General features: G+C 39.2%; 1 protein-coding gene across 1 annotated transcript; it reads right to left on the reverse strand.

The window, feature by feature from the left end:
* Nucleotides 1–5,804: 5,804 nt before the first annotated feature.
* Nucleotides 5,805–17,256, reverse strand: LOC149457957 (beta-crystallin B1-like). The gene is made up of 6 exons (XM_089683017.1): nt 17,222–17,256; nt 14,463–14,549; nt 12,508–12,626; nt 11,171–11,303; nt 10,156–10,298; nt 5,805–7,221 (listed from the first exon to the last, which is right to left on the reverse strand). The coding sequence occupies exons 2-6, from the start codon at nt 14,526–14,528 to the stop codon at nt 7,053–7,055; spliced, it is 630 nt and encodes a 209-aa protein (XP_089539143.1). The 5' UTR covers nt 14,529–14,549; nt 17,222–17,256; the 3' UTR covers nt 5,805–7,052.
* Nucleotides 17,257–19,778: the final 2,522 nt, after the last annotated feature.

The raw sequence follows: 19,778 nt of genomic DNA on the forward strand, positions 1-19,778 counted from the left end.
TTGTAGCAGAAACTGTTTTTTTTGGATGCCTCTCTATCAAAACAGTTAAAGAGCTGCATTGCTTTTGATGCCAAAATATGCATCACTGAACTTGGTCTTCTATCATTTGAACCCATGACTACTGGTGCTGGTAAACCTTTGCAGGCACATAAACCCCTGAAAAATACAGTGGACACGTTAATTAAGTAAGTTGAAGTGTGCCTATCATTGATAAGCTCATCTCTTCATTTCATTAAACTTTGCTTAAAGCAAAATACTGTATAAGAGATATGTACACAAACACATAAACATAGTCATGTAAATCATACAAAAAAAATCATACAAAGGAGTAGAACTATTACTTATACATATTTTTACAGGATAACACAGTGACCTTTTTGGTTTACTTGACGCTGCAGGACTAGAGTTCTTCATTAATTAATTCCTAATGGATGGTGTTCTCATTGAGTATTGCGATTTAATTCAGAATACTTTGTACCCCCACTGGCCACAATCCCCACCAAAGACTGAAGGACAGTAAACTGGCCCTTTGTTTAGAAGGTTTGGAGACCCCTGCCATAGAGTATGTATGTACTCCCCTTCTGTCAGTGAGTTTTTTTCCCAATGCTCGAGCTTGGTAATAATTGTTACTTATGCTTATATAAAAAGCATAAAAAGCTTATATAAAAAGCACTTTAGTATGCTACAGAGTATAGAAATGGTCATGATATTTTTTTCAGCTCATGCTTTTTATCAGACAGGTAACATTTAAAGCCAAATTCTTCATTAAGGCACAATCGTTTGTTTTTTTTCACAAATCCATACATTTCCCTTTTTGTTTGTACGCGATTAGCTTGATTTACTAAAGAATATGATAATCTTCCCTTTATTAAATTGGTTGTATGACTATTAACTTCCAATCATCCAATCACACGAAAAAGCAAATTTCTGTTTTACTTGAATATTCAATCATATGCAAATGCTTTCCTTATGATTGGATTATTGAAATGATTTTTTATTTTAATTTCAGTTTAAATTTTTTCAGTAGAGATTTCATAAATCAACCCAAAACACTTAGTGTTCATTACTAAATTAAGCGCTACACAGGCTCCGCACATAGATTCTCAAAGAGAAGGGGAAGTTGCACGCCACTTAAAAGCCACTTAAATGTCTATTTATTAAACTCTTCATCAAACAGACTGTACCACATGTTTGACTTTCTTAGGCTTCTCCCAAACAAATCACTTTTTGGGGTGCGACTTCTCCTGTATGACATACAGTAGCTTTGTATAGAAAGTAATGGATATTAAACAACGGACTGTGACGTCTGAAAAAAAGACTAGCATTGTAGCCGTTCATAGCTGATGGGGTATCTGAGCAGGACACTCCAGACAATTAGCATAGACCATTTTTTATTTTCAAACTAAAAATTTAAAATGTGTTTAAATAAATAAATATAGTTCAGTACACAAAATTGTCGTATCCAACTTGCATGCTATGCAGATCTGTATTTCTTAGCGTCACATGATATTCAAATCTGCTAGACAGCCATTTTTTTGTAGGATCTGAATGAAAATATGTATATTTTGACCATTCCACCCTTGATACTACATATTTAGCAATAGGGCAGCACAGTGACTAAGTGGTCAGTTCTTCCACCTAGCAGCACTGGTAGGGACACTACCTATGTGGAGTTTGCATGCTCTCCCTGTGTCTGGGTGAGTTTCCTCCCACACTCAAGGTATGCTGGTACGTTAATTGGCTCCTTTCTAAATCTGCCTCGATATGTTTAGGTAGGTACCTTAGATTGTAAGCTCCTTGATGGAAGGGATTTATGTGACTGTAAAATACAGTATAAGCACTGCATAAATTGTTGGTGCTATATAAATACCTGTATTAAGCAAATATTTGACCAGTGCTATATCTGGTGCAATTATTAAAAAATTGTATCCTGTTAACACACAAAGTCTCATTGGCAAATACAATACATACGAGAATAGATATAAGATATAAGAGCATGATTTACCAAACCCCACAACTACTACATAAAATATATCCTCTGGTATCCTCTGTTGGCGAAGTCAAGCAACCAAGGGCATGTTTCTACACATTTTTTGGACTGCCCTAGACTATGGGAGTGGTTTGTGGTTAAAACCTCCATTAAAACCTTGACAGATGTGTCTCTTGCAAATAAACCTGCTGTGTACTTTATACCATGATACTCTGTTATCATTTAAACATTATAAGAACTCCCCTCTCAAACACCTTTTGAACTCAGCAAAGGCCTGCTTATCTCTCATTTGGAAAAAAAGAACCACACAGTATAGAACAATGGTAAGTCAGAATAACTCATTTACAACAAATAGAAAAACTCACCACTGAATTAAAAGAACAATCTGAAAAGCACTTTTAAATTTGGACACCTTGGTTCTTCTATAAGGACTCTCTACTCTAAGGTCACACTTTTTATTTCTTTCTCTCATTTATTATGTTGGTCTTGTTTTTATAAATAAGTTGCATTTTTTGTGGCTTTCAATACTAAAATGAGGGTCTGATTAATAGAAGAGTGGATGTTAAAGGTACTGGTGTTTGTGTCTAACCTATATTAACCACTTGATCTCCTGAGGATTTACCCCCCTTAATGACCAGGCTACTCGGCGCTGCACTAATTCAACTGATAATTGCGCGGTCATGCAATGCTGCACCCAAACGAAATTTACGTCCTTTTTTCACACAAATAGAGCTTTCTTTTGGTGGTATTTGATCATCTGTGTGCTTTTTATTTTTCATGCTATAAACATAAAAATGCCAAAAATTTTGAAGAAAAACAATATTTTTTACTTTCAGCTATAAAAAATATATAGTAAACTCAAAGTTGGTTATAAATTTAGGCCAAAATGTATTCTGCTACATGTGTTTGGTAAAAAAAAATCCCAATGAGTGTATATTGATTGCTTTGTGTGGACGTTATAGCGTTTACAAACTATGGTATAAATACTGCAACTTACGCCATTTTTCTGCTATACAGCGCTGCGCTAGTTTAACGGACAATTGCGCGGTCATGCAATATGGTACATAAATGAAATTTACATCCTTTTTTTCCCCACAAATTGAGCTTTCTTTTGGTGGTATTTGATCACCTGTGCGGTTTTTATTTTTTGCGCTATAAAAAAAAAGCTGACAATTTTGAGGAAAAAAAACAATATTTTGGACTTTTTGCTATAAAACGTGTCCAGTAAAAAAAAATGCAAAAATCAAATTTAGTCATAAATTTCTGCCAAAATGCAGACATGTCTTTGCTAAAAAAAAAACCCAATACGTGTAAATTAATTGGTTTACATGAAAGTTATAGCATTTACAAATGGCGGGAAAGATACTGGGATTTTTAGGTTTTTTTTATACTAATAATGGCGGCGATCAGCGAATTATGGCGGCGATCAGGGACTTATGGCAGCGACCAGCGACTTATGGTGAGACCTGCGGGACTGTGGCGGACATTCTGACATTGGGGGGTACTGACTTGGGGTCACTGACATCCCCAAAAACACTAATACAGTGATCAGTGCAAAAAAAAAAAAACTGACGCTGTACTAATGGCAATGGGGAGGAAGGGGTTAACTTTATTTTGCAGGGAAGGGTTATAGGAGTGAGGGGAGTGTTTTACTAGGGGGCGGGGGTGTGTACTGGGTGGGACAAGGCTGATTGAGAAAGAGAAACTCTTCTTTCTCGATCAGCTTATCCTCGAGCTGACAGGGAAGTGACAGACAGCACAGCTACTGCAGCTGTGCTGTCTGTCACTGTTTGCCGCCAATCGCCGGAACATAGCCACTAACGAGCGGCTGTGACCCGGCGACTGACATCTGCGGCGGTGATCCGCAGGACAGATAGGGCGGCGGCGCGCCTCGCGCGCACCCCCTATTTGTTTACAAAACACACGTCTTAAAACGTGGTTTTGCCTGTGAGTGCCGCCCTGCCGCCGTATATGTACAGTGGCTGGGCGGCATGTGGTTAAAGTGAAAAGAGTCTAATTTTTTAAATTTCCCTGCACATGACTGGATGTATCAAGTGAAAGTTTGCATCTTTTCAGCTCACTTCATATATTCCTTAGTTCGTCCCATTTTAGTTTACTCATTTGGATACTGGGGATTCTGACATTCTAAAAAAAATTATCCTAACTTCTGACAGATCTCTTATTTTAGTTTTGTGAGATTACTGGCAAGATTGCTGGTTTTTAAATTGCTCTGTTTTGTGAGGTATCCCTAGCAGAATTCACCACTCTCTGCAATGGCAGTTAAAGAGCTAAATGGCAGTGTCACGCTCCCCAAAACAATTTCCTTATATTTCTCAAAGATCCCAACAGCAAGGTAACTCCATTAAATGTCTCAGTACCATGCAATTGCTGTAGTGATTTCCGAATAATATCTTCCTTGATACCTTCTCCACAATAAAAAGATAAATAATTGTGTCAGGAAACTAGTGCAGCTAATGCTAATTCTTCTAATGCTAATTCCCATGAAGCTAATGCTCGTTCACATGTACCAGCACACAGACAAGCCCAGGTTAATATCCAGTGTGCACTGACATGCAGGTGCATTTCTATGCGCATCGGCGTGCACATCTTCCCACATTAATACCAAGCTGCCTATTTAAAGGAGACTGCTGTGTACTAATCTCTGGATATTCTTCAGCTTCCTGTGACCCGTGTTCCTGTGTTCCTGCTTGTACTGACTGATTTTCCGTTGCTGACCTGGCTTGCTCCTGACCTTGCTCTATGGATTCCGGATTCTGACCTCGGTTTGCCTTAGTCTACTCTCTGCCTGATCTCCTGGTGCTGACTTTGGCTTGCTACTGGACTTAGCTCTGCTTGCTAACCTAGTACTGACCCCAGCCTGCCTCCTGACTACGCTGATGTCTCACTGTGTATGACCCTGGCTCACCTTGACTACATCCCTGACTGTGGCAATCACCTGCTATCAAGCTATCGGCCTCTGTGCTTCATTGAGCCTTGTACATCTGTCACCACATTCAGACCAGAGCCACAAGGGAAGCCCTCTCATCAACTCGGCCTTCAGCCAAGGTACGTGAGAGTTAGGCTACCAAGACTAAAACCTTCATCGTGGCTTTGTAGGACAGGGTGGGAAAGTTCTTCACTGGCATCTTAGAAAGTTAAAAGAGGCCAGAAGGTGGTCCAGTCCATTAGTGCTCACAACAAAGTGGTGTGGGTCTGAAATTGTATCCAAAGTATTTGCAAAATGCTAATACTTTCTGAATGAAAGATTATTTACTCCAGTCTACAGTGCTCTTGGGGCCTGTAGCAGCTCCATTGTTAAAAGCATATGTTAAGGCAAACATTAAAAAAAAAACATATTTAGTTTATCTCTGGAATACCTGCAAATTTCCCCATGGTTTATCCATTTAAACATTCTGAAAGTACAGAAAAATAAAATGTGTCAGAAATATAGTGTGCTCCTACCTTCCTCTTTGGCATGACATCACAGCTTTGAAATCCTAAATGTGATGTCACCCCTGCCTATTTCATTTCTGATGGATTAACGAGAACACAGACCTCTCCTTGTCTCCTTCCCCCTCTTCACCTCCATGTGCCCAGATAAAGGGTACAGGATGTTATCAGCTCATAAGATTTCTGGCATAATCAACAGGTATTTTTTGCACCTACAGAACTGATAAGACAAACACTTTCAATGGTATTTTTAGCAGACCAAAAGAAAGCAAATAAGAGAAGTTCATTGTTAGAGATTACATATACTTTAAGATGTTCTAAGGTTTTATAAAACCTGTGCAAGCAAAAGCCAACAGACAGTATGTTTAATGACATTGTTTTTATTGCCTTTATCTGTAAAGGGTTTGACACACGTATTTGTGGTTCGGCAGAGCTGTAACTAGATGGACAATGCTTTGGAAAGGAACAGTGAACACTTTCATGCTGTGCATTCATTGGCTGAGGTTTAAGTGTAATAAAACAAGACTTGTTTCTCCCTGAGAAAGCTGACAGTGCCCATGTGTTCCCACCCTCAACAGAAGCATGTATATCTGAATTTCCTAACATTACTGGAAGGAGAGAGGGCTTTCCTGCTTAACAAGTGCCCTTGTTTGAGGTTTTCGATATAGACAGCATGAAACAGAATTCAGACTGAGCTTCATATTTAAATGCCTCCTCTTCTTCTTCCCCAAAAGTTTTATGGTTTTCTTATTGATATTCTTGCTATTGCTGGCACATTTTTCTTGTCACAAGCTGTGCCCGCAATAGCAAGACTACCCCTAGAGGTCCTTCCCACAGACAGAGTCTGATTACTATACATATTGCTGACACAATATTATAAAACTCTACTATTGCCCCACATGGGTTGTGATGGGCCAAGGTTTGGCAGAATAGTACTAGAATCATACAGTATTATTCTGCCTGTCTTGGGCCCATCACAACCCATGCGGGGCAATAGAATAGGTTTAAATTATAGTGACAAACAGTTTTTGAAAGACAATTCTAGACGGGGAGCCCTCTTTTAACTACATGAACTCATTGGAGCCAGCAAAATGGCTGAGTGTCCTTGTCTAAAAACTTGCAGTCCATGTTGTTTCCTAACCATGCCGTCTCAAATCATTCCTGCCTTTAACCTTCTAACCTGACTGCATATGGCTGGATCAGAGAGTTTAGTTACTTGCAAATAATTGCCTGTAGTAATTCCACTGGATAGGCTGTAGGTTCAACATGTACACATTTCCCTTTACAGATACAGCAAGGCTTAGCGGAGACACTGGACAAGCCTTCTGAGTGCCTGAGTTACTCCATAATAAATAACACCAGCAGCAAAGGAGCACTTGGGTAAATGTGATGTGAGTTGTAAACATTCTTATCCATTGACCATCTGGAAGCACCTAAACTCTTGCAAAGAAAAAGACCTCAATAAATAAATAATCTAGGACGCAAACAAGTAAAGCAGGGATTTTTCCAGTCATCTCTCCCACCAATAAACGCACAATGGTTTCAAGATTAAAAAGAAACAAGTCCCTTTATTTTGCCAGTAAAGTTCGGTGTCTTGTCCTTAATGCCTTTTTTAGTTCCCAACTTCAAAGTTTCCTCTCTTGTACCACTGCATGTCCTTCACTCTTCGGATAGACTGAATCTGGGGCTGGTTGGCTCCCCAGTTGTTCCAGTGCTTGTATGGTCCATACTCCATCAGGTATTGGTATCCTCTGTATCCAGGATATTGATATCCAACCCATCTGGAAGAAGAAATTCAACACGTCTACCATTAGTCTAATATACATTTTGGTAACATTTCAAATGTGTTAAATCTGTGTATTTTATTGAAAGGTTTGTAGCTACTAAGAAGTATACTTGTAATATTATATCTGCCTGCAAAAGTATGGATTTCCCTTACTTTTCTAATTCCCTTGCAAGGCTCAGCAGCACTAATATCCAATGACCCTTTTAGTGAACCTCCATCCAAATATGAAATCTGCTGTACAACAAACATGGTACTCGCTCCTATCTTCACAGCACTGCCTGTCACCCGATACTGGTGGAGCCTCTGAAAAATCCTATGTATCATTTGCTGCAGTTGACTAAACTACCTTTTCTCTGAGTGACATCATGGTTAGGCAAAACAGAAAAAGCCAATGGGCAAGGCAAGTTGCATTGGGTAAGTTTGAAATACATTTCCCACAGACAGATTCCCAGATCACTAGGGATAAAGACTGGTGCAACCCCTGAAAACTGTAAATATCATATATTGTTTTTTTATCATGTAGATACTTACTGTATATGATAACATATTGCAGACAGAAATAGTTTGATTCAAATTCATTACAATTCTTTTCACATTATGTTATGAAATAAGTAGTTTGTGAGTTTTAGTGCTATCCATTCACATAACCACAATAAGCAATCTTCCCTGTAGATGCATTAAAGAGTGTAGTAGCAACAGAAATACACTAATTAATAATAAATGTTTATTGTCCTCCTGCAATTCAGCAGATTCTCAACATTGCAGCATCAGCTTCTCATATAAAGCAACATTTTTCTTATTTCAATAAGTGCCTGACTTGCACATCGGGCAGCAACTATTTGTACAGCCAAAACTTTTTTTTTTTTTAGATAGAAAAGAAAAAGGGTTACAACCCATGCTGGTTTATTTTTTCAATGGTCTGTTTTGGACAGTTTGGTCTTGTTGTGGATATTTACTTTCCCTTCCCGTCTCGGGGATGCAACAGGAAATGTAACAGCAGAAATCTATATAAAGTGAAGGGAATCATCTCTTCTACATTTGTCACCTGAACAGGTGTCCCAGTCAGAAGGTTTCCTCTCACCTCTGGTGACAGCTGAAATTTTGGGTTTCCCATCACTTACTATTTTGGCTACTGTGGTCACCAGGACAATAGGGGAACAAGAGGGAAAATTGACCTCAAAAGGACACAGACAGCATGCAAAAAAAAAAAAAAATTGTGGGGGTCCTAATTTTTTCACACTATATCCAAAACTAAAAAAAAAATTAAAGGTTTGGCTATACATACACTTTAATAAACAAATGTTAAAATGAATGGCTGAGTAAAGTTTGCTTTTGTAGACATTAAAATGTTGTTAAAACTCAAGACCCTGCATTCCCTATATCTGGTCTCCCACAGTACACAGAACAGGGAAATGCAATTATTTTAGTAAATATAAACTGCTAAATACCTTTTCTCATCAGCAGTTAGAGTAGTCTTGTGACTTTCAGCAGAGCACTGGTTAAAGCTTGTAGGAGTTTTCTTTCTGCTCTAGGAGGATGCTGGACCCCTGACCCTCTGAACAGTGCTGATTAGCCCTGTGCTGATCACATGCACTCTCCCAAGAAAAGAAAAACCTCTCTAGCAATACACACTAAACCGAGCAAGTGCAAGGTTTGGTCTGTCTTAGCAGGTGGACATTTGAAGAAGAGGAGGGGCAGAGAAAACAGGATTGAACAACCTTTTTACACAATGCAGAGGATTAACCCCTTAGGTTCCACAGTGAGTATAACAAGCATGCTTTACTGCATATACAGACTGATTTTACTGTTGTGGGTTTAGTAACACTTTAGTAAATAATAATTTAAACTATGCGTAGTTCATGTAATTTTATGATCATTGCATTTGTGCTGTTTTTCTTTGTGTATTTGATTGTTATTTGTGTACTTTTGCTTTAAATAATTTAGTCCCGCCTCACTTCAGCTCACTTCACACTTTAGTGAACTAGATCCTACCTGTTTCTGGGTTTCCATGGCTTTAACAGTCACATGTATGTGAAAAAAATGAAACAAATAAGCCCCTTTGTGTTGATTTAGAACAGGGGTCTCCAAACTTGCTAAACAATGGGCAAGTATACTGTTCTGCAGACTGTGAGGGGTTGGGCTGAGGCCAGTGGGAATAGAAAATGACCTGGTGTCAGTAGGAGTCAGTAAGAGTAAACAATGCCCCATCATTGGTGTCAATGGTTGGAATAGTGCCCCATTGTTGGTGTCATTAGGAAGATTTTTTTTCTCATCATTGGTGTCAATGGGAGGGCATATGCCCAATTGTTGGTGTCAGTGGGAGGACTATTGTCCCATCATTGGTGTCAGGGGGAAGAATTGTACCCCTTTACTGGTGTCATTGGGAGGAATTGTGCCTCATCATTGGTGTCAGTGGGAAGAATTGTGCCCCATTGTTGGTGTCATTAGGAGGAATTGTGCCCCTTCATTAGTATCAGCGGCATATGCCAATTGTTGGTGTCAGTGTGAGGACTATTGCCCCATCGTTGGTGTCAGTGGTAAGAATTGTGCCCCATTGTTGGTGTCAATGGGAGTATACATGCCCAATTGTTGGTGTCAGTGGATGGAATAGGTCTCCAAGGGCCAGATAAAATCAAATAGATGGCCGCATCCAGCCCCTGGCCACAGTTTGGGGACCACTGATTTAGATGATTAACAAAAATTGCACACTAACCACACTTAACATTAAACACACAAAACTAAATTAAATTTGTAACAACAATCTTATTCTACCATTACATGATATCGAAGTAATTAGGTAGAAGTACTTCTTTTGAGTTGTGTCACTTGAGAAAACCCTGTAGCAACTAGAATAGTACATGTCAGAAAAATACAGCAATGTACTGTACATATTAAAAAAATACTTTGCTGTTCCAAATTGAGTACTTACGTTCCTCCAAGAACCTGAACACTAGCAACTCTATCCTGGAATCCATAGGACCATAAGCTGGGAATATCTTCATCACAGACCTCCATCTTCCTGCCCTCGAAGTTGGTACATTCATACAAGGAGATTTTGTAATCCTGAGTGTCCTGTAATTAGATGCACCATCAAACCACATTGGCTAAACTCTAACCTGATATGTAGAAACAATGGAAAGTTTGTGCTTTACAAAATATAATTTTAATCCTTTAGCTTCGTGGAATGTCAATGTGTCTTTGCTGATTGAACAGTAACTACTCTGAATACTCTCACTGTCTGAATGAAGGCAAAAATCAAATGATTCCCTACCATATGCTTTAATTCACATGTGCTAACTTAATTTCAAGCTCCTTATAACTAATATTTGATGTTGCTCTGTTCAAACATTTTCTTGCCACTGAGAACACTGAGAATAAAATTTTATTGCATGTGGTAAAATGGGTCACTGTTGTACCTGAAAACAAAGGCACAACACCATAAAGCACTCCTAGATGTCAGTAAAATTATATAAAGGATCAGTTTATAAAAAAAAGAGTAATAATATTGACCAAAAAAAGTAAAGTTTCCTTGTAAAGCGTAGGAATATCTCAAACCATTTATTTGTTTTGGATAGAAGGGTGGAAGGGTGGAAACTGCTGTCAGCTTATATTTGCTGTCTCTGTCCCACTGGGGAGACAACCTTTACCTTTATGTTGAAACCGCTGTCAGTTTGTATTTTGCTGTATTTTTCCCAGTGGGGAGATTAACCATTACTTTCCCCTTCTGGAGATGCCACAGGAAGTGAGAGTGAAATTCCCCTCTTAGTTATTTGTCACCAGAACAGGTTTCGCCATCGGAACACAAAATGCAATAAAAACTGGACAGTGGTTCTGATTTTCTCCCATCCTATCCAAAACTGTACAAATAAAAGGTTTGGCTATACATTCACTTGGACTATAAGCTGCTAGATGTAAATGTGTGTGAAATGTGGTCTGGCCCTTACCATACGGACTGGTCTCAGGGACATGATCCTGTCAGCACGGAAGCAGTTGGACCAGGCGTCCCAGCGAGGATATTCTCCTTTCTCCAGAATGAACATCTCACCAGTAAAGTCTTTCTGCTCAAAGGCGACCCAACTGTGAAATCAAACCATCTTACATCAGAATCAACTGTACTGTTTTTTTCCAATGATGAAACATGTTACATCAATTAATATGAACACCAGAAGACTATTAATGTGTATGTTCACTTAAAGTTGATATTTCAGGTTTTTGTTTTGCCTTTTGTAGAGCATACTTTGGCAACTTATATATTTTTCTGGAACACCAGTGCCAAAATTACTTATTACAGTTTTAAGCAAATGAGTTACATTCCTACTGAGGTCTCCATAATGTAAGACCAAAGGATAATCCAGAAAGACACACTCTTAAAAGCATAGAGAATGTTGGGAATTCAAAAGCAAAGCTGCTGGAGTCACTGAGAGATATTATGAGCCAGTGGGTGTTTCAATCCATCAATATCAACCTTGAAAGCAAATCCTGGTGCTGGGTAGTTTTACACTTCAAACATCCAGGGTCAGCATTTTGCTAGGCTTTCAATGTGACTAACAAAATAAGTTTTATCATGTCACAGGGTGAAACAAATGTACCTTTCTGGTCTGGATTACTGTGAAGCTCACTGTCAGCCATCAATCTGGAGCAGCAGAAGTGAGTGCTGGAAAGTTCGACTGAAAATCTTTAATAGCCAAAACTATTTATTATTACAATGTAGATGGTATTATAGTAATTCCAAAGTAGATTGGCTTTTCCTATCCAGCAACAAAATCTGAATTGCAACAGCTTAGGCCACTCATAGAGATGGTCAAGTATAACAGATAAGGATATCTGAGCTGAAGCTAATTGCTGATATCATTTGTAAAACAACTGGAGTGATCATTAGAGCCACATGCAAAAACAGATGTAGTTCTCTCATGATCACAAAAACAGATGTAGTTCTCTCATGATCACAAAAACAGATGTAGTTCTCTCATGATCACATCTTCTATTCTAGGTTTACTATATCTATATGGATATTTCTCACCTTTCAAAGCCTGGAGTCTCATACACAAGCAGAAAGAGAGAAGATCTATATATATATATTAAGACGTACATGCATGTGCAGATTACCTGCAAGGGAAAATTGTTTGAGATATACTCTCTCAATATTCTGCTTATATATATCTCACATTTCTGGTGGGTATTATCATTTGGTTCACAAAAAAAGTTGAAAAGGTTTTATTTGAAAATTGCAGAGAATAAATTAGCAGTCTATTACATATACGATTTTTTGAGGCTCACTTACGGGCCACATTCCACTCGAATGGACTTAACGTGGTCAAATCCCCGGTCACACAAGTTCCTGCATTCAGAGCTGAATTCTACCTTTCGACCTTGGAAATTTTCATACTCATAGCAAATCAACTGCAAGATAGATAAACCTGATCAGTACAGAGGCATGGTGTTTCAAAAAATCTTACATGAATATCATTTATTCATTCTACTCCTTCTGTAGCTTTAAGAGAGTGCATAGTACTTTCCATGGTATTATCTAACCCAGAGGTCTATATCTATCCAAAGGCATACATAAACAAACATCTAGATGTCAGGTAGCATAAAACATAATAATTTTTTTGGGGGGGGGGGGGTCAGTTACTGAAAGGTCCGCTGGGCTAATGAACTGTAAGCAGCCAATTTAAGTTAAAAGCAACCTATCAGGGTGTCCGTTATATATCTCACCCAAGGCAACTGCAGGACCTTAAAGGCTGTCGACTTCCTAACGCTGTACTAGTTTTCAGACAGAGCAGATCTATGCAGCATCATTCCCAAAGATCTGCCTGCTCTCTGGATCACCCACAAACTAATTTAGGCATGAGCTTGTTGGATGTCCTAAAGGCCCAAAACAAACTTCATGTTCTTGCAGTAAACCAGATAAACCAGTATCTAGTTAAAGCTGTGCCCAGCCTGTCACTTTACAAAGGTGGATGCACATGTAGGCTGTTGGTGACTTATGCCAGATAATACAAATGGGGAGGCTTCTGTTTCTTTTATAGTCCTTATCAAAGTCAATCGAAAAGATAGGGGTGGGAGACAAAACACCTACCTTGGCTAGGGGCCCAACTTGCCTTCCTCGGTCTCTGGAACAAGCACTGCTTACAGGAGCTGGGTACTGCCAGCTAAAGCATTATGTTGAAAGCTATGACAGGTCACAAGCGTCCTGATATTGTTTTTTAAATATGAATGTCATTTTACTTTGAATGGCTGAAGGATGCTCACGTTAGCTAACACTGGGAACCATTATGAGTCTATGGGATCGATTTATTATTATACAGGATAACATTTGCTTAATATTTATTTCTGAACACACTTTTTGCAGTCTCATAAAAAAACAACAAATGTAGCCAGTGGCTCAGAGACAATCTTGCCATTAAAATATATGGATTTATTTACTAGTGGGCAGCAGAGTGGCTAAATGGATAGCACTTCCACCTGGCAGTACTAGGGTTGTTGGTTCAAATCCCAACCATAGCACCACCTGCCTGGAGTTTGCATGCTCTCCCTGTGCCTGCGTGTGTTTCCTCCAGGTACTCCAGTTTCCTCATACAATCCAAACACATGCTGGTAGGTTAATTGGATCCTGCCTAAATTGGCCCTAGTATGTGTATGTATGAATGTAACTTAGGGACCTTAGATTGTACACTCCCTGAGGGTTAGGGACTGATGTGAATGTACAATATATATGTAAAGCACTGCATAAATTGACAGCGCTATATAAGTACCTGAAATAAATAAGGCAAACAGGCTGTTCACATTGCAAGGGAATTTGCCCCAGAGCTTACGAACAAGGTGAAATTCTGCTGATTTCCATCATCCTTTCACGTACAAACAAAAATGTTGATTTTTTTCTATTTTCCATTTATATGATTAAGTATTCTTTACCAAGTAAAACTCCACCACATTTACTAAGCTCTGGTCAAACTCCCTTGCAAAGTGCAACTTCCCCTGCAAAGTGATCAGCCTTTTTGCCTTTATTAAATCAATATCTATATTTTAATGGCAAGCCAATCTCTGAGCCACTGGCTACATTTTATGTTTTTTACGAGACTGCAAAAAGTGCATTCACAAATAAATATTAACCATGTGTTATATACAAGAAATAGATCAACAGGCAAAGATTCTGTTTGGCCTTATGTATTTTTGATATCCTCAGATATAAATTATCAGGATTATAATGACATAGATCATTTTAGCAGTATTTACCTTGTAGTTCTGCAATCCCAGAGCAGAGTGGCTGCCAATGCTTCCTTGTGCTCCACTGTGAGACATCTTGGCAAATCCTCAAGCAGTCTGCAAAAATGTATTGTCATTGTAACTAAAGCTATCTTTGCATTATATAGCATTCCCTAAATGTTAAAGCAATGAGAGTTAGAGAAACCCCCCTGTCAGGCACCAATTACATTTAAACTAGTAACTTATCCCCAAAGTGGTCTAAAATAGAGCAATCACACAGCTTAAGGCAATACAGTTGTAACTGTAAATTAGTTATTGGGGCTTCCATTGGTGACCTCAGAATATTAGCTGCCTAGTTTCAGTGCTTTTAAAGTTATTAGCCTGGAGCAAGCATGCAGAATCATGGTGAAGACAAAACTCCTGATCTACACACTTGTTCCAAGCCATTCCCTTAAAAATATTAAATAATTTGTTTGGTTTGAAAGCCAGAAAACCAGGGTCTTCAGGAGAAGTCAACTGTGATAAATCCCATATTCCTTCAGTACAGGTTCTTTTTAATAAAGAGTTCTGGATTTAAAAAAAAACCTTGACCACCAACCATAACCCTTCAAGGCATGGATGTCACCAGACCTCTGAAGGTATGCTGTGGTATCTGTCTCCAAGCCTTCAGTATCAGATCCTTTTAAGTCTTATAAGTTGTGAGGTGGGCCTCCATGTAATGGACCTGTTTTTCCAGCACATCTCACAGTGCTCAATTGTACTGAAATCTGGAGAATTAGGAGTCAGCGCCTCAGACTTGTTGTGTTCAAACCATCCTTGAATTCAGCAGACCAGGTCACCTTCATCCATTGCTCTGTGGTCCTGTTCTGATGCTAACATGCCCACTGTAGGCACTTTTGGCTGTGGACACGGTTTGGTATGGGCACTACGGCTATGCAGCCGCATGTGCATTAAACTGCGATGGACTACATGTTCTAAAATCTTTCTATTGGAACATTACTTGTTTCAGCAATTTCAGGTACTGTAGCTCTTCTATTGGATCTGACTACACGGGACAGCTGTCACTCTCCACATGCAAGTGCATAGGTTGCTATCTTTGCTTTAGCTGGATGTTGGCATAAGCCTGTGATTCCCTTGGAATTGGTTAAGAGCAAACTCAATTGGATCATAGTTAATGATAGGTTGTCAAGCATCCTGAACAATTCACAATCCAAATTTGAAGCAACTTGGGACTTTTGGATCTGATACATCTCTCTGACCTGATGTGTGATTTCCTTCACATTGGTCCCTCTCTATCCCCTACCTGTTTTCCTCCTTATCCTTTCTTCTTTTTAGAGTTTGTATCTACTCAGCTAAAATATTTTTATAGTTGTAAGTGATCAGAGAAATTTGTGAATGGATACAAGTGGAATATTAGTGCCTTCCATCTCGTGCATTGGCAAAGAAAAACCTATGTGCTTTGTAAAGTGTTGATGATCACTTTCATGTGTTTTCATACATGAAAAGTAGTTTGTTCAAAAAAGTATTGAAAAAGAAAGAACATCTATACTAAACCTATATACAAAGTGGTCCCCCAAAAATTAGATGTGTTGTCAAATAAGTGCATGATGCAATGTTTGTTAATGAATCTTATTTAGTGCACAAAGCAATGATAATGTGTAAAGTGAAGGTGCAGCTTCTCTATCATCTAACCACTTTGATTGGCAGTGGTCACAGAATCGGGAGCCTGTCCCACTGGCTCCTGATCAGAAGCCCTGATTAGAACCTGTAGGTGACAATTTGGTCAGTGTATTTAGAGCGTGCAGTGAGCATGCTCTCAGCACACAACCTCAGGTCACCGTGGACAAATATTTGCTGTGGCTGGGCATTAAAGCACACTTTTTTGTCAATATATACTGTGCATCTGTAATTCTTCTCCTAAACCTGTTTGAATAAAAAGTTAATGACTAAAAAAAAGTACACTTTTCTGCTGCCACACAATCAGAAAGAGGTTAAAACAGCTTGACTGTGTTGTAGAGAGCAAAAATTCACTAGAAAGAAACCAAAGAGAAAACTTGACAATCATACTAAATAAAAGTGTAACTCACTTATAGGGAAACTATACAAAAATAATAATCATCTCAACAAAATAGCCTTTCTATGAATTTGAGGCTAGATTTACCACCATAAATTGCAAAAGTCATCTTATATAAGGTCATTTACACCTTATCACAATATTCTAAGCCAGGTTAGGTACAAAAAATGAGTAAATATCCAGAGTAAAATAGATGATCCAAGTAGAGGGGGTTAGGGGGCCCAAAGTTGTGTATCTACAGACTCCAGGGACTGAATTCCAAATCTGGGATAAACATAGGATGCCTAGTATGACTACTTGCTGTATAACATATTTTTTGCACATAAGCTTGGATGCTCATCCCAATCTTCTCAACACAAATATTACAAAGAAGAAGAAAATTTAAAAATGCACAATTCACAATGAAAGCCCAGGCAACTGTCTAAAAACTAAAGATTTACAAAATCCAGGAATACATAACTAATGTAACGAATGTGGCCAGTTGTTCTGTGTATATCAATAGTTAAACTTCCAACTTTCATATTTATACTATATATATATAAAATGTGTACATATATAAAATATATATATATATATATATAGATATATATATAGTAGTATTGGTATATGCATGTATATACACACTTTAATGAAACAAATACAGATCATAAACATAAATTGACATACTTCTTTATAGATGTATATAGGAAAAGGGGACATGCAGAGTGTTACTCACAGTATCGCTGTGACTGAGCCACTGAAAGATGGTTGATGTTGGTGTTGAGCCAGGCCCCCTCCCCACTAATATATACGCCATGAATTTGCTTGCACCAAACTTTCTTTGTAACTTTTCAAAGGAGTGGTCTAAGTTGAATGAAAAGATACCTATGAACTCTAAGCCCATATTACGGACAAAGGCGAATGAGAAGTGAGCTGTGGTCTTTCAGCCGAAGGGGTAAACTTAGCCAATATTGTTCATTATTTTGTGCTAGCACAGGGGATCAGCAGAAAACAAAGAGTTCAATAAAAGACACAGTTTTGTGATGGTGTCATTGGGCAAAACTGCTGACTCCGCTGGCTTTGCACTGTGCAGCTTCATTACCTCGCTTGTTTCAGGAGATTTAGGAGCTAAGTAAACTAAAGCTGTACATAGACATTAGAGGGCTGTTGGATGTGAAGGCAAGATATGGCTGTCAGAAGATTTGTATTATACAGATATCCCTATTAACCATTAGCATGCATTGTTAAATTACCTTGATCATGAAAGTTAATGGTTATGGAGCAGGTAGGGACACCTCCAGTGCTGGCATATCTTGGAGAAATTAATACCAATTAGCCATCAATATCCAGCATGGCACCTAGCTTTTTGCCCTGAGATGTCTGGAGCCCACGGACATTATTATTAAACACAGAGCACATGAACAAGATTATTAGCAATATATAGTATGTTTTTACTGTACGTACATGCAGTATATCATAGTTTACAAGGCTAAACTATGAGCTATAGCAATAAATATTAACATTCTCTGTTCCAGACAGGGCCGGTGCTAGACTATTTTGCACCCTAGGCAAGACCAGCTACTTGCACCCCCCCCCCAAACAAAAATAAAAAAATTTAAAAAACAGAAAATATTAAATCAACAAAACATCAAACTGCTAAATTTCTTTTAATTTGCATCACGGACGGACTGTGTCTGTGGCTGGCAGTGACAGGGTGACAGTTGCAGCGAGTGGAGGATGATGGCTCCACACTCTGACAGATCCCAGGCTGGATTTCACCAGGCAATGGGGAGAGATAAGGCAGCTGAACTGAGCAATCCCACACAGGGACAGATCCGACACAACACACCACCACCAACACTGACACAGATCAGCAGGATGTGGGATCGTGGTGATGTCATTACTCACTGACATATTGCACATGTGATGGATGGCCAGCCGGGTCACAATCATACAAACACGAGACATCAGAATCAGACATTACCTTCCTCCTCAGGCACAACTCCACCTCCGCTGGTGGATGGGAAGAGAAGGGCTGGAACTCCACAGTGATCAGCAGCCACCAGCTGACTTGCAGTAAGGGACTGAGTCTGAGAGGAACACTGGAAGGAATGGCAGCTCAGCTGCTGCACTGGCCCCAGACACCCGACATCTTCCTCTGTCCTTTCTTCCTCCCCTTTGCCACCCCTCCCTTCAGCTGGAGGATCATTCATGAAGTGCCGGCCTGAGATGCACCCAGGCACCCCTAGGTGGCAGTGCGCCCTAGGTGGCTGTCTAGTTTGCCTAGTGGAAGCACTGGCCCTGGTTCCAGAGCTTGATGGGCTTTCATCCTCAGTTGCTTTCATTATCAAGGACCTAAAGTTAAATGGTAATATTTCAGTTCTTAGTCAATGCTGGAGGGGTAAAACACATATCAATTTCTATTGGTGGCACCTTCATGCTTATTATTAAGAACCTAAAGGTAAAAGGTGACATTTCAGTTCTTGGTCAATGCTGGAGACGCAAACCACCTGACAAATTCTCTTGGTGGCACCTCCATGCTTTGGTTTGAATCTGACCATCACAAGGAGGTCCTACAGTCCTTGTTGTACTTGATGCTTGGTCTTGAATAGTACTGATGGGACTGATGGGATCAGCTGAACATTCAGGGGACTAGTATTTTCCTCATTACAGGTTTTCTTTAATAAAATCCTAAAAAAGGGATGGAAAAACATAGAGAGATGGAAAATAGATGTGTTTTTTATAGCAACTAACAAGATTTCAGCTGTCATTTATTTAACACATTGGTAGGATAATACATGCTAGTTCCTAACTGGTTGTGCTGGAGTATCCAAAACACATTAGAAACCAGGAGCTAACTCAACCCACCAAGTTCCACACAAAAGATTTTTAAGCTAGCCATAGATGGATCAAATCTACTCAGCAGGGACTGGCCGAGATTCGATTCATCTATGGGCAGGTTGATTGTACTGCAGTCAATCCTTTAATCAACTTCAGTACACCTAGCCTGCCATATTTTTGTAAGCGATTACTGCCAGTGGCTATATCTGCCTGCAGTAATCATTGTGTTCTGCGGGCAGGGAAGGCTTTCCACCAACAGAAGACAATAGCTCCATGGAAGTAAGTGATTTTCTTAATTTACATCCTTAGTGGAAGGAAAGAAAATCAAATCATCTATGGATAAGGGGCTCCCATGGTTCCTGTGTGTTAATGGTTAGACAGAGCAGGGATTATCATAATCACTGCCAGCACTGAATTCTCCCAACATACTGTTTAATATTTACCGCTGGGAT

Source organism: Staurois parvus, unplaced genomic scaffold (genome assembly GCF_062004578.1).
Source record: "Staurois parvus isolate SC_StPar_1 unplaced genomic scaffold, SC_StPar_1.0 ptg000299l, whole genome shotgun sequence".
In the NCBI taxonomy this organism is placed as follows: domain Eukaryota; kingdom Metazoa; phylum Chordata; class Amphibia; order Anura; family Ranidae; genus Staurois; species Staurois parvus.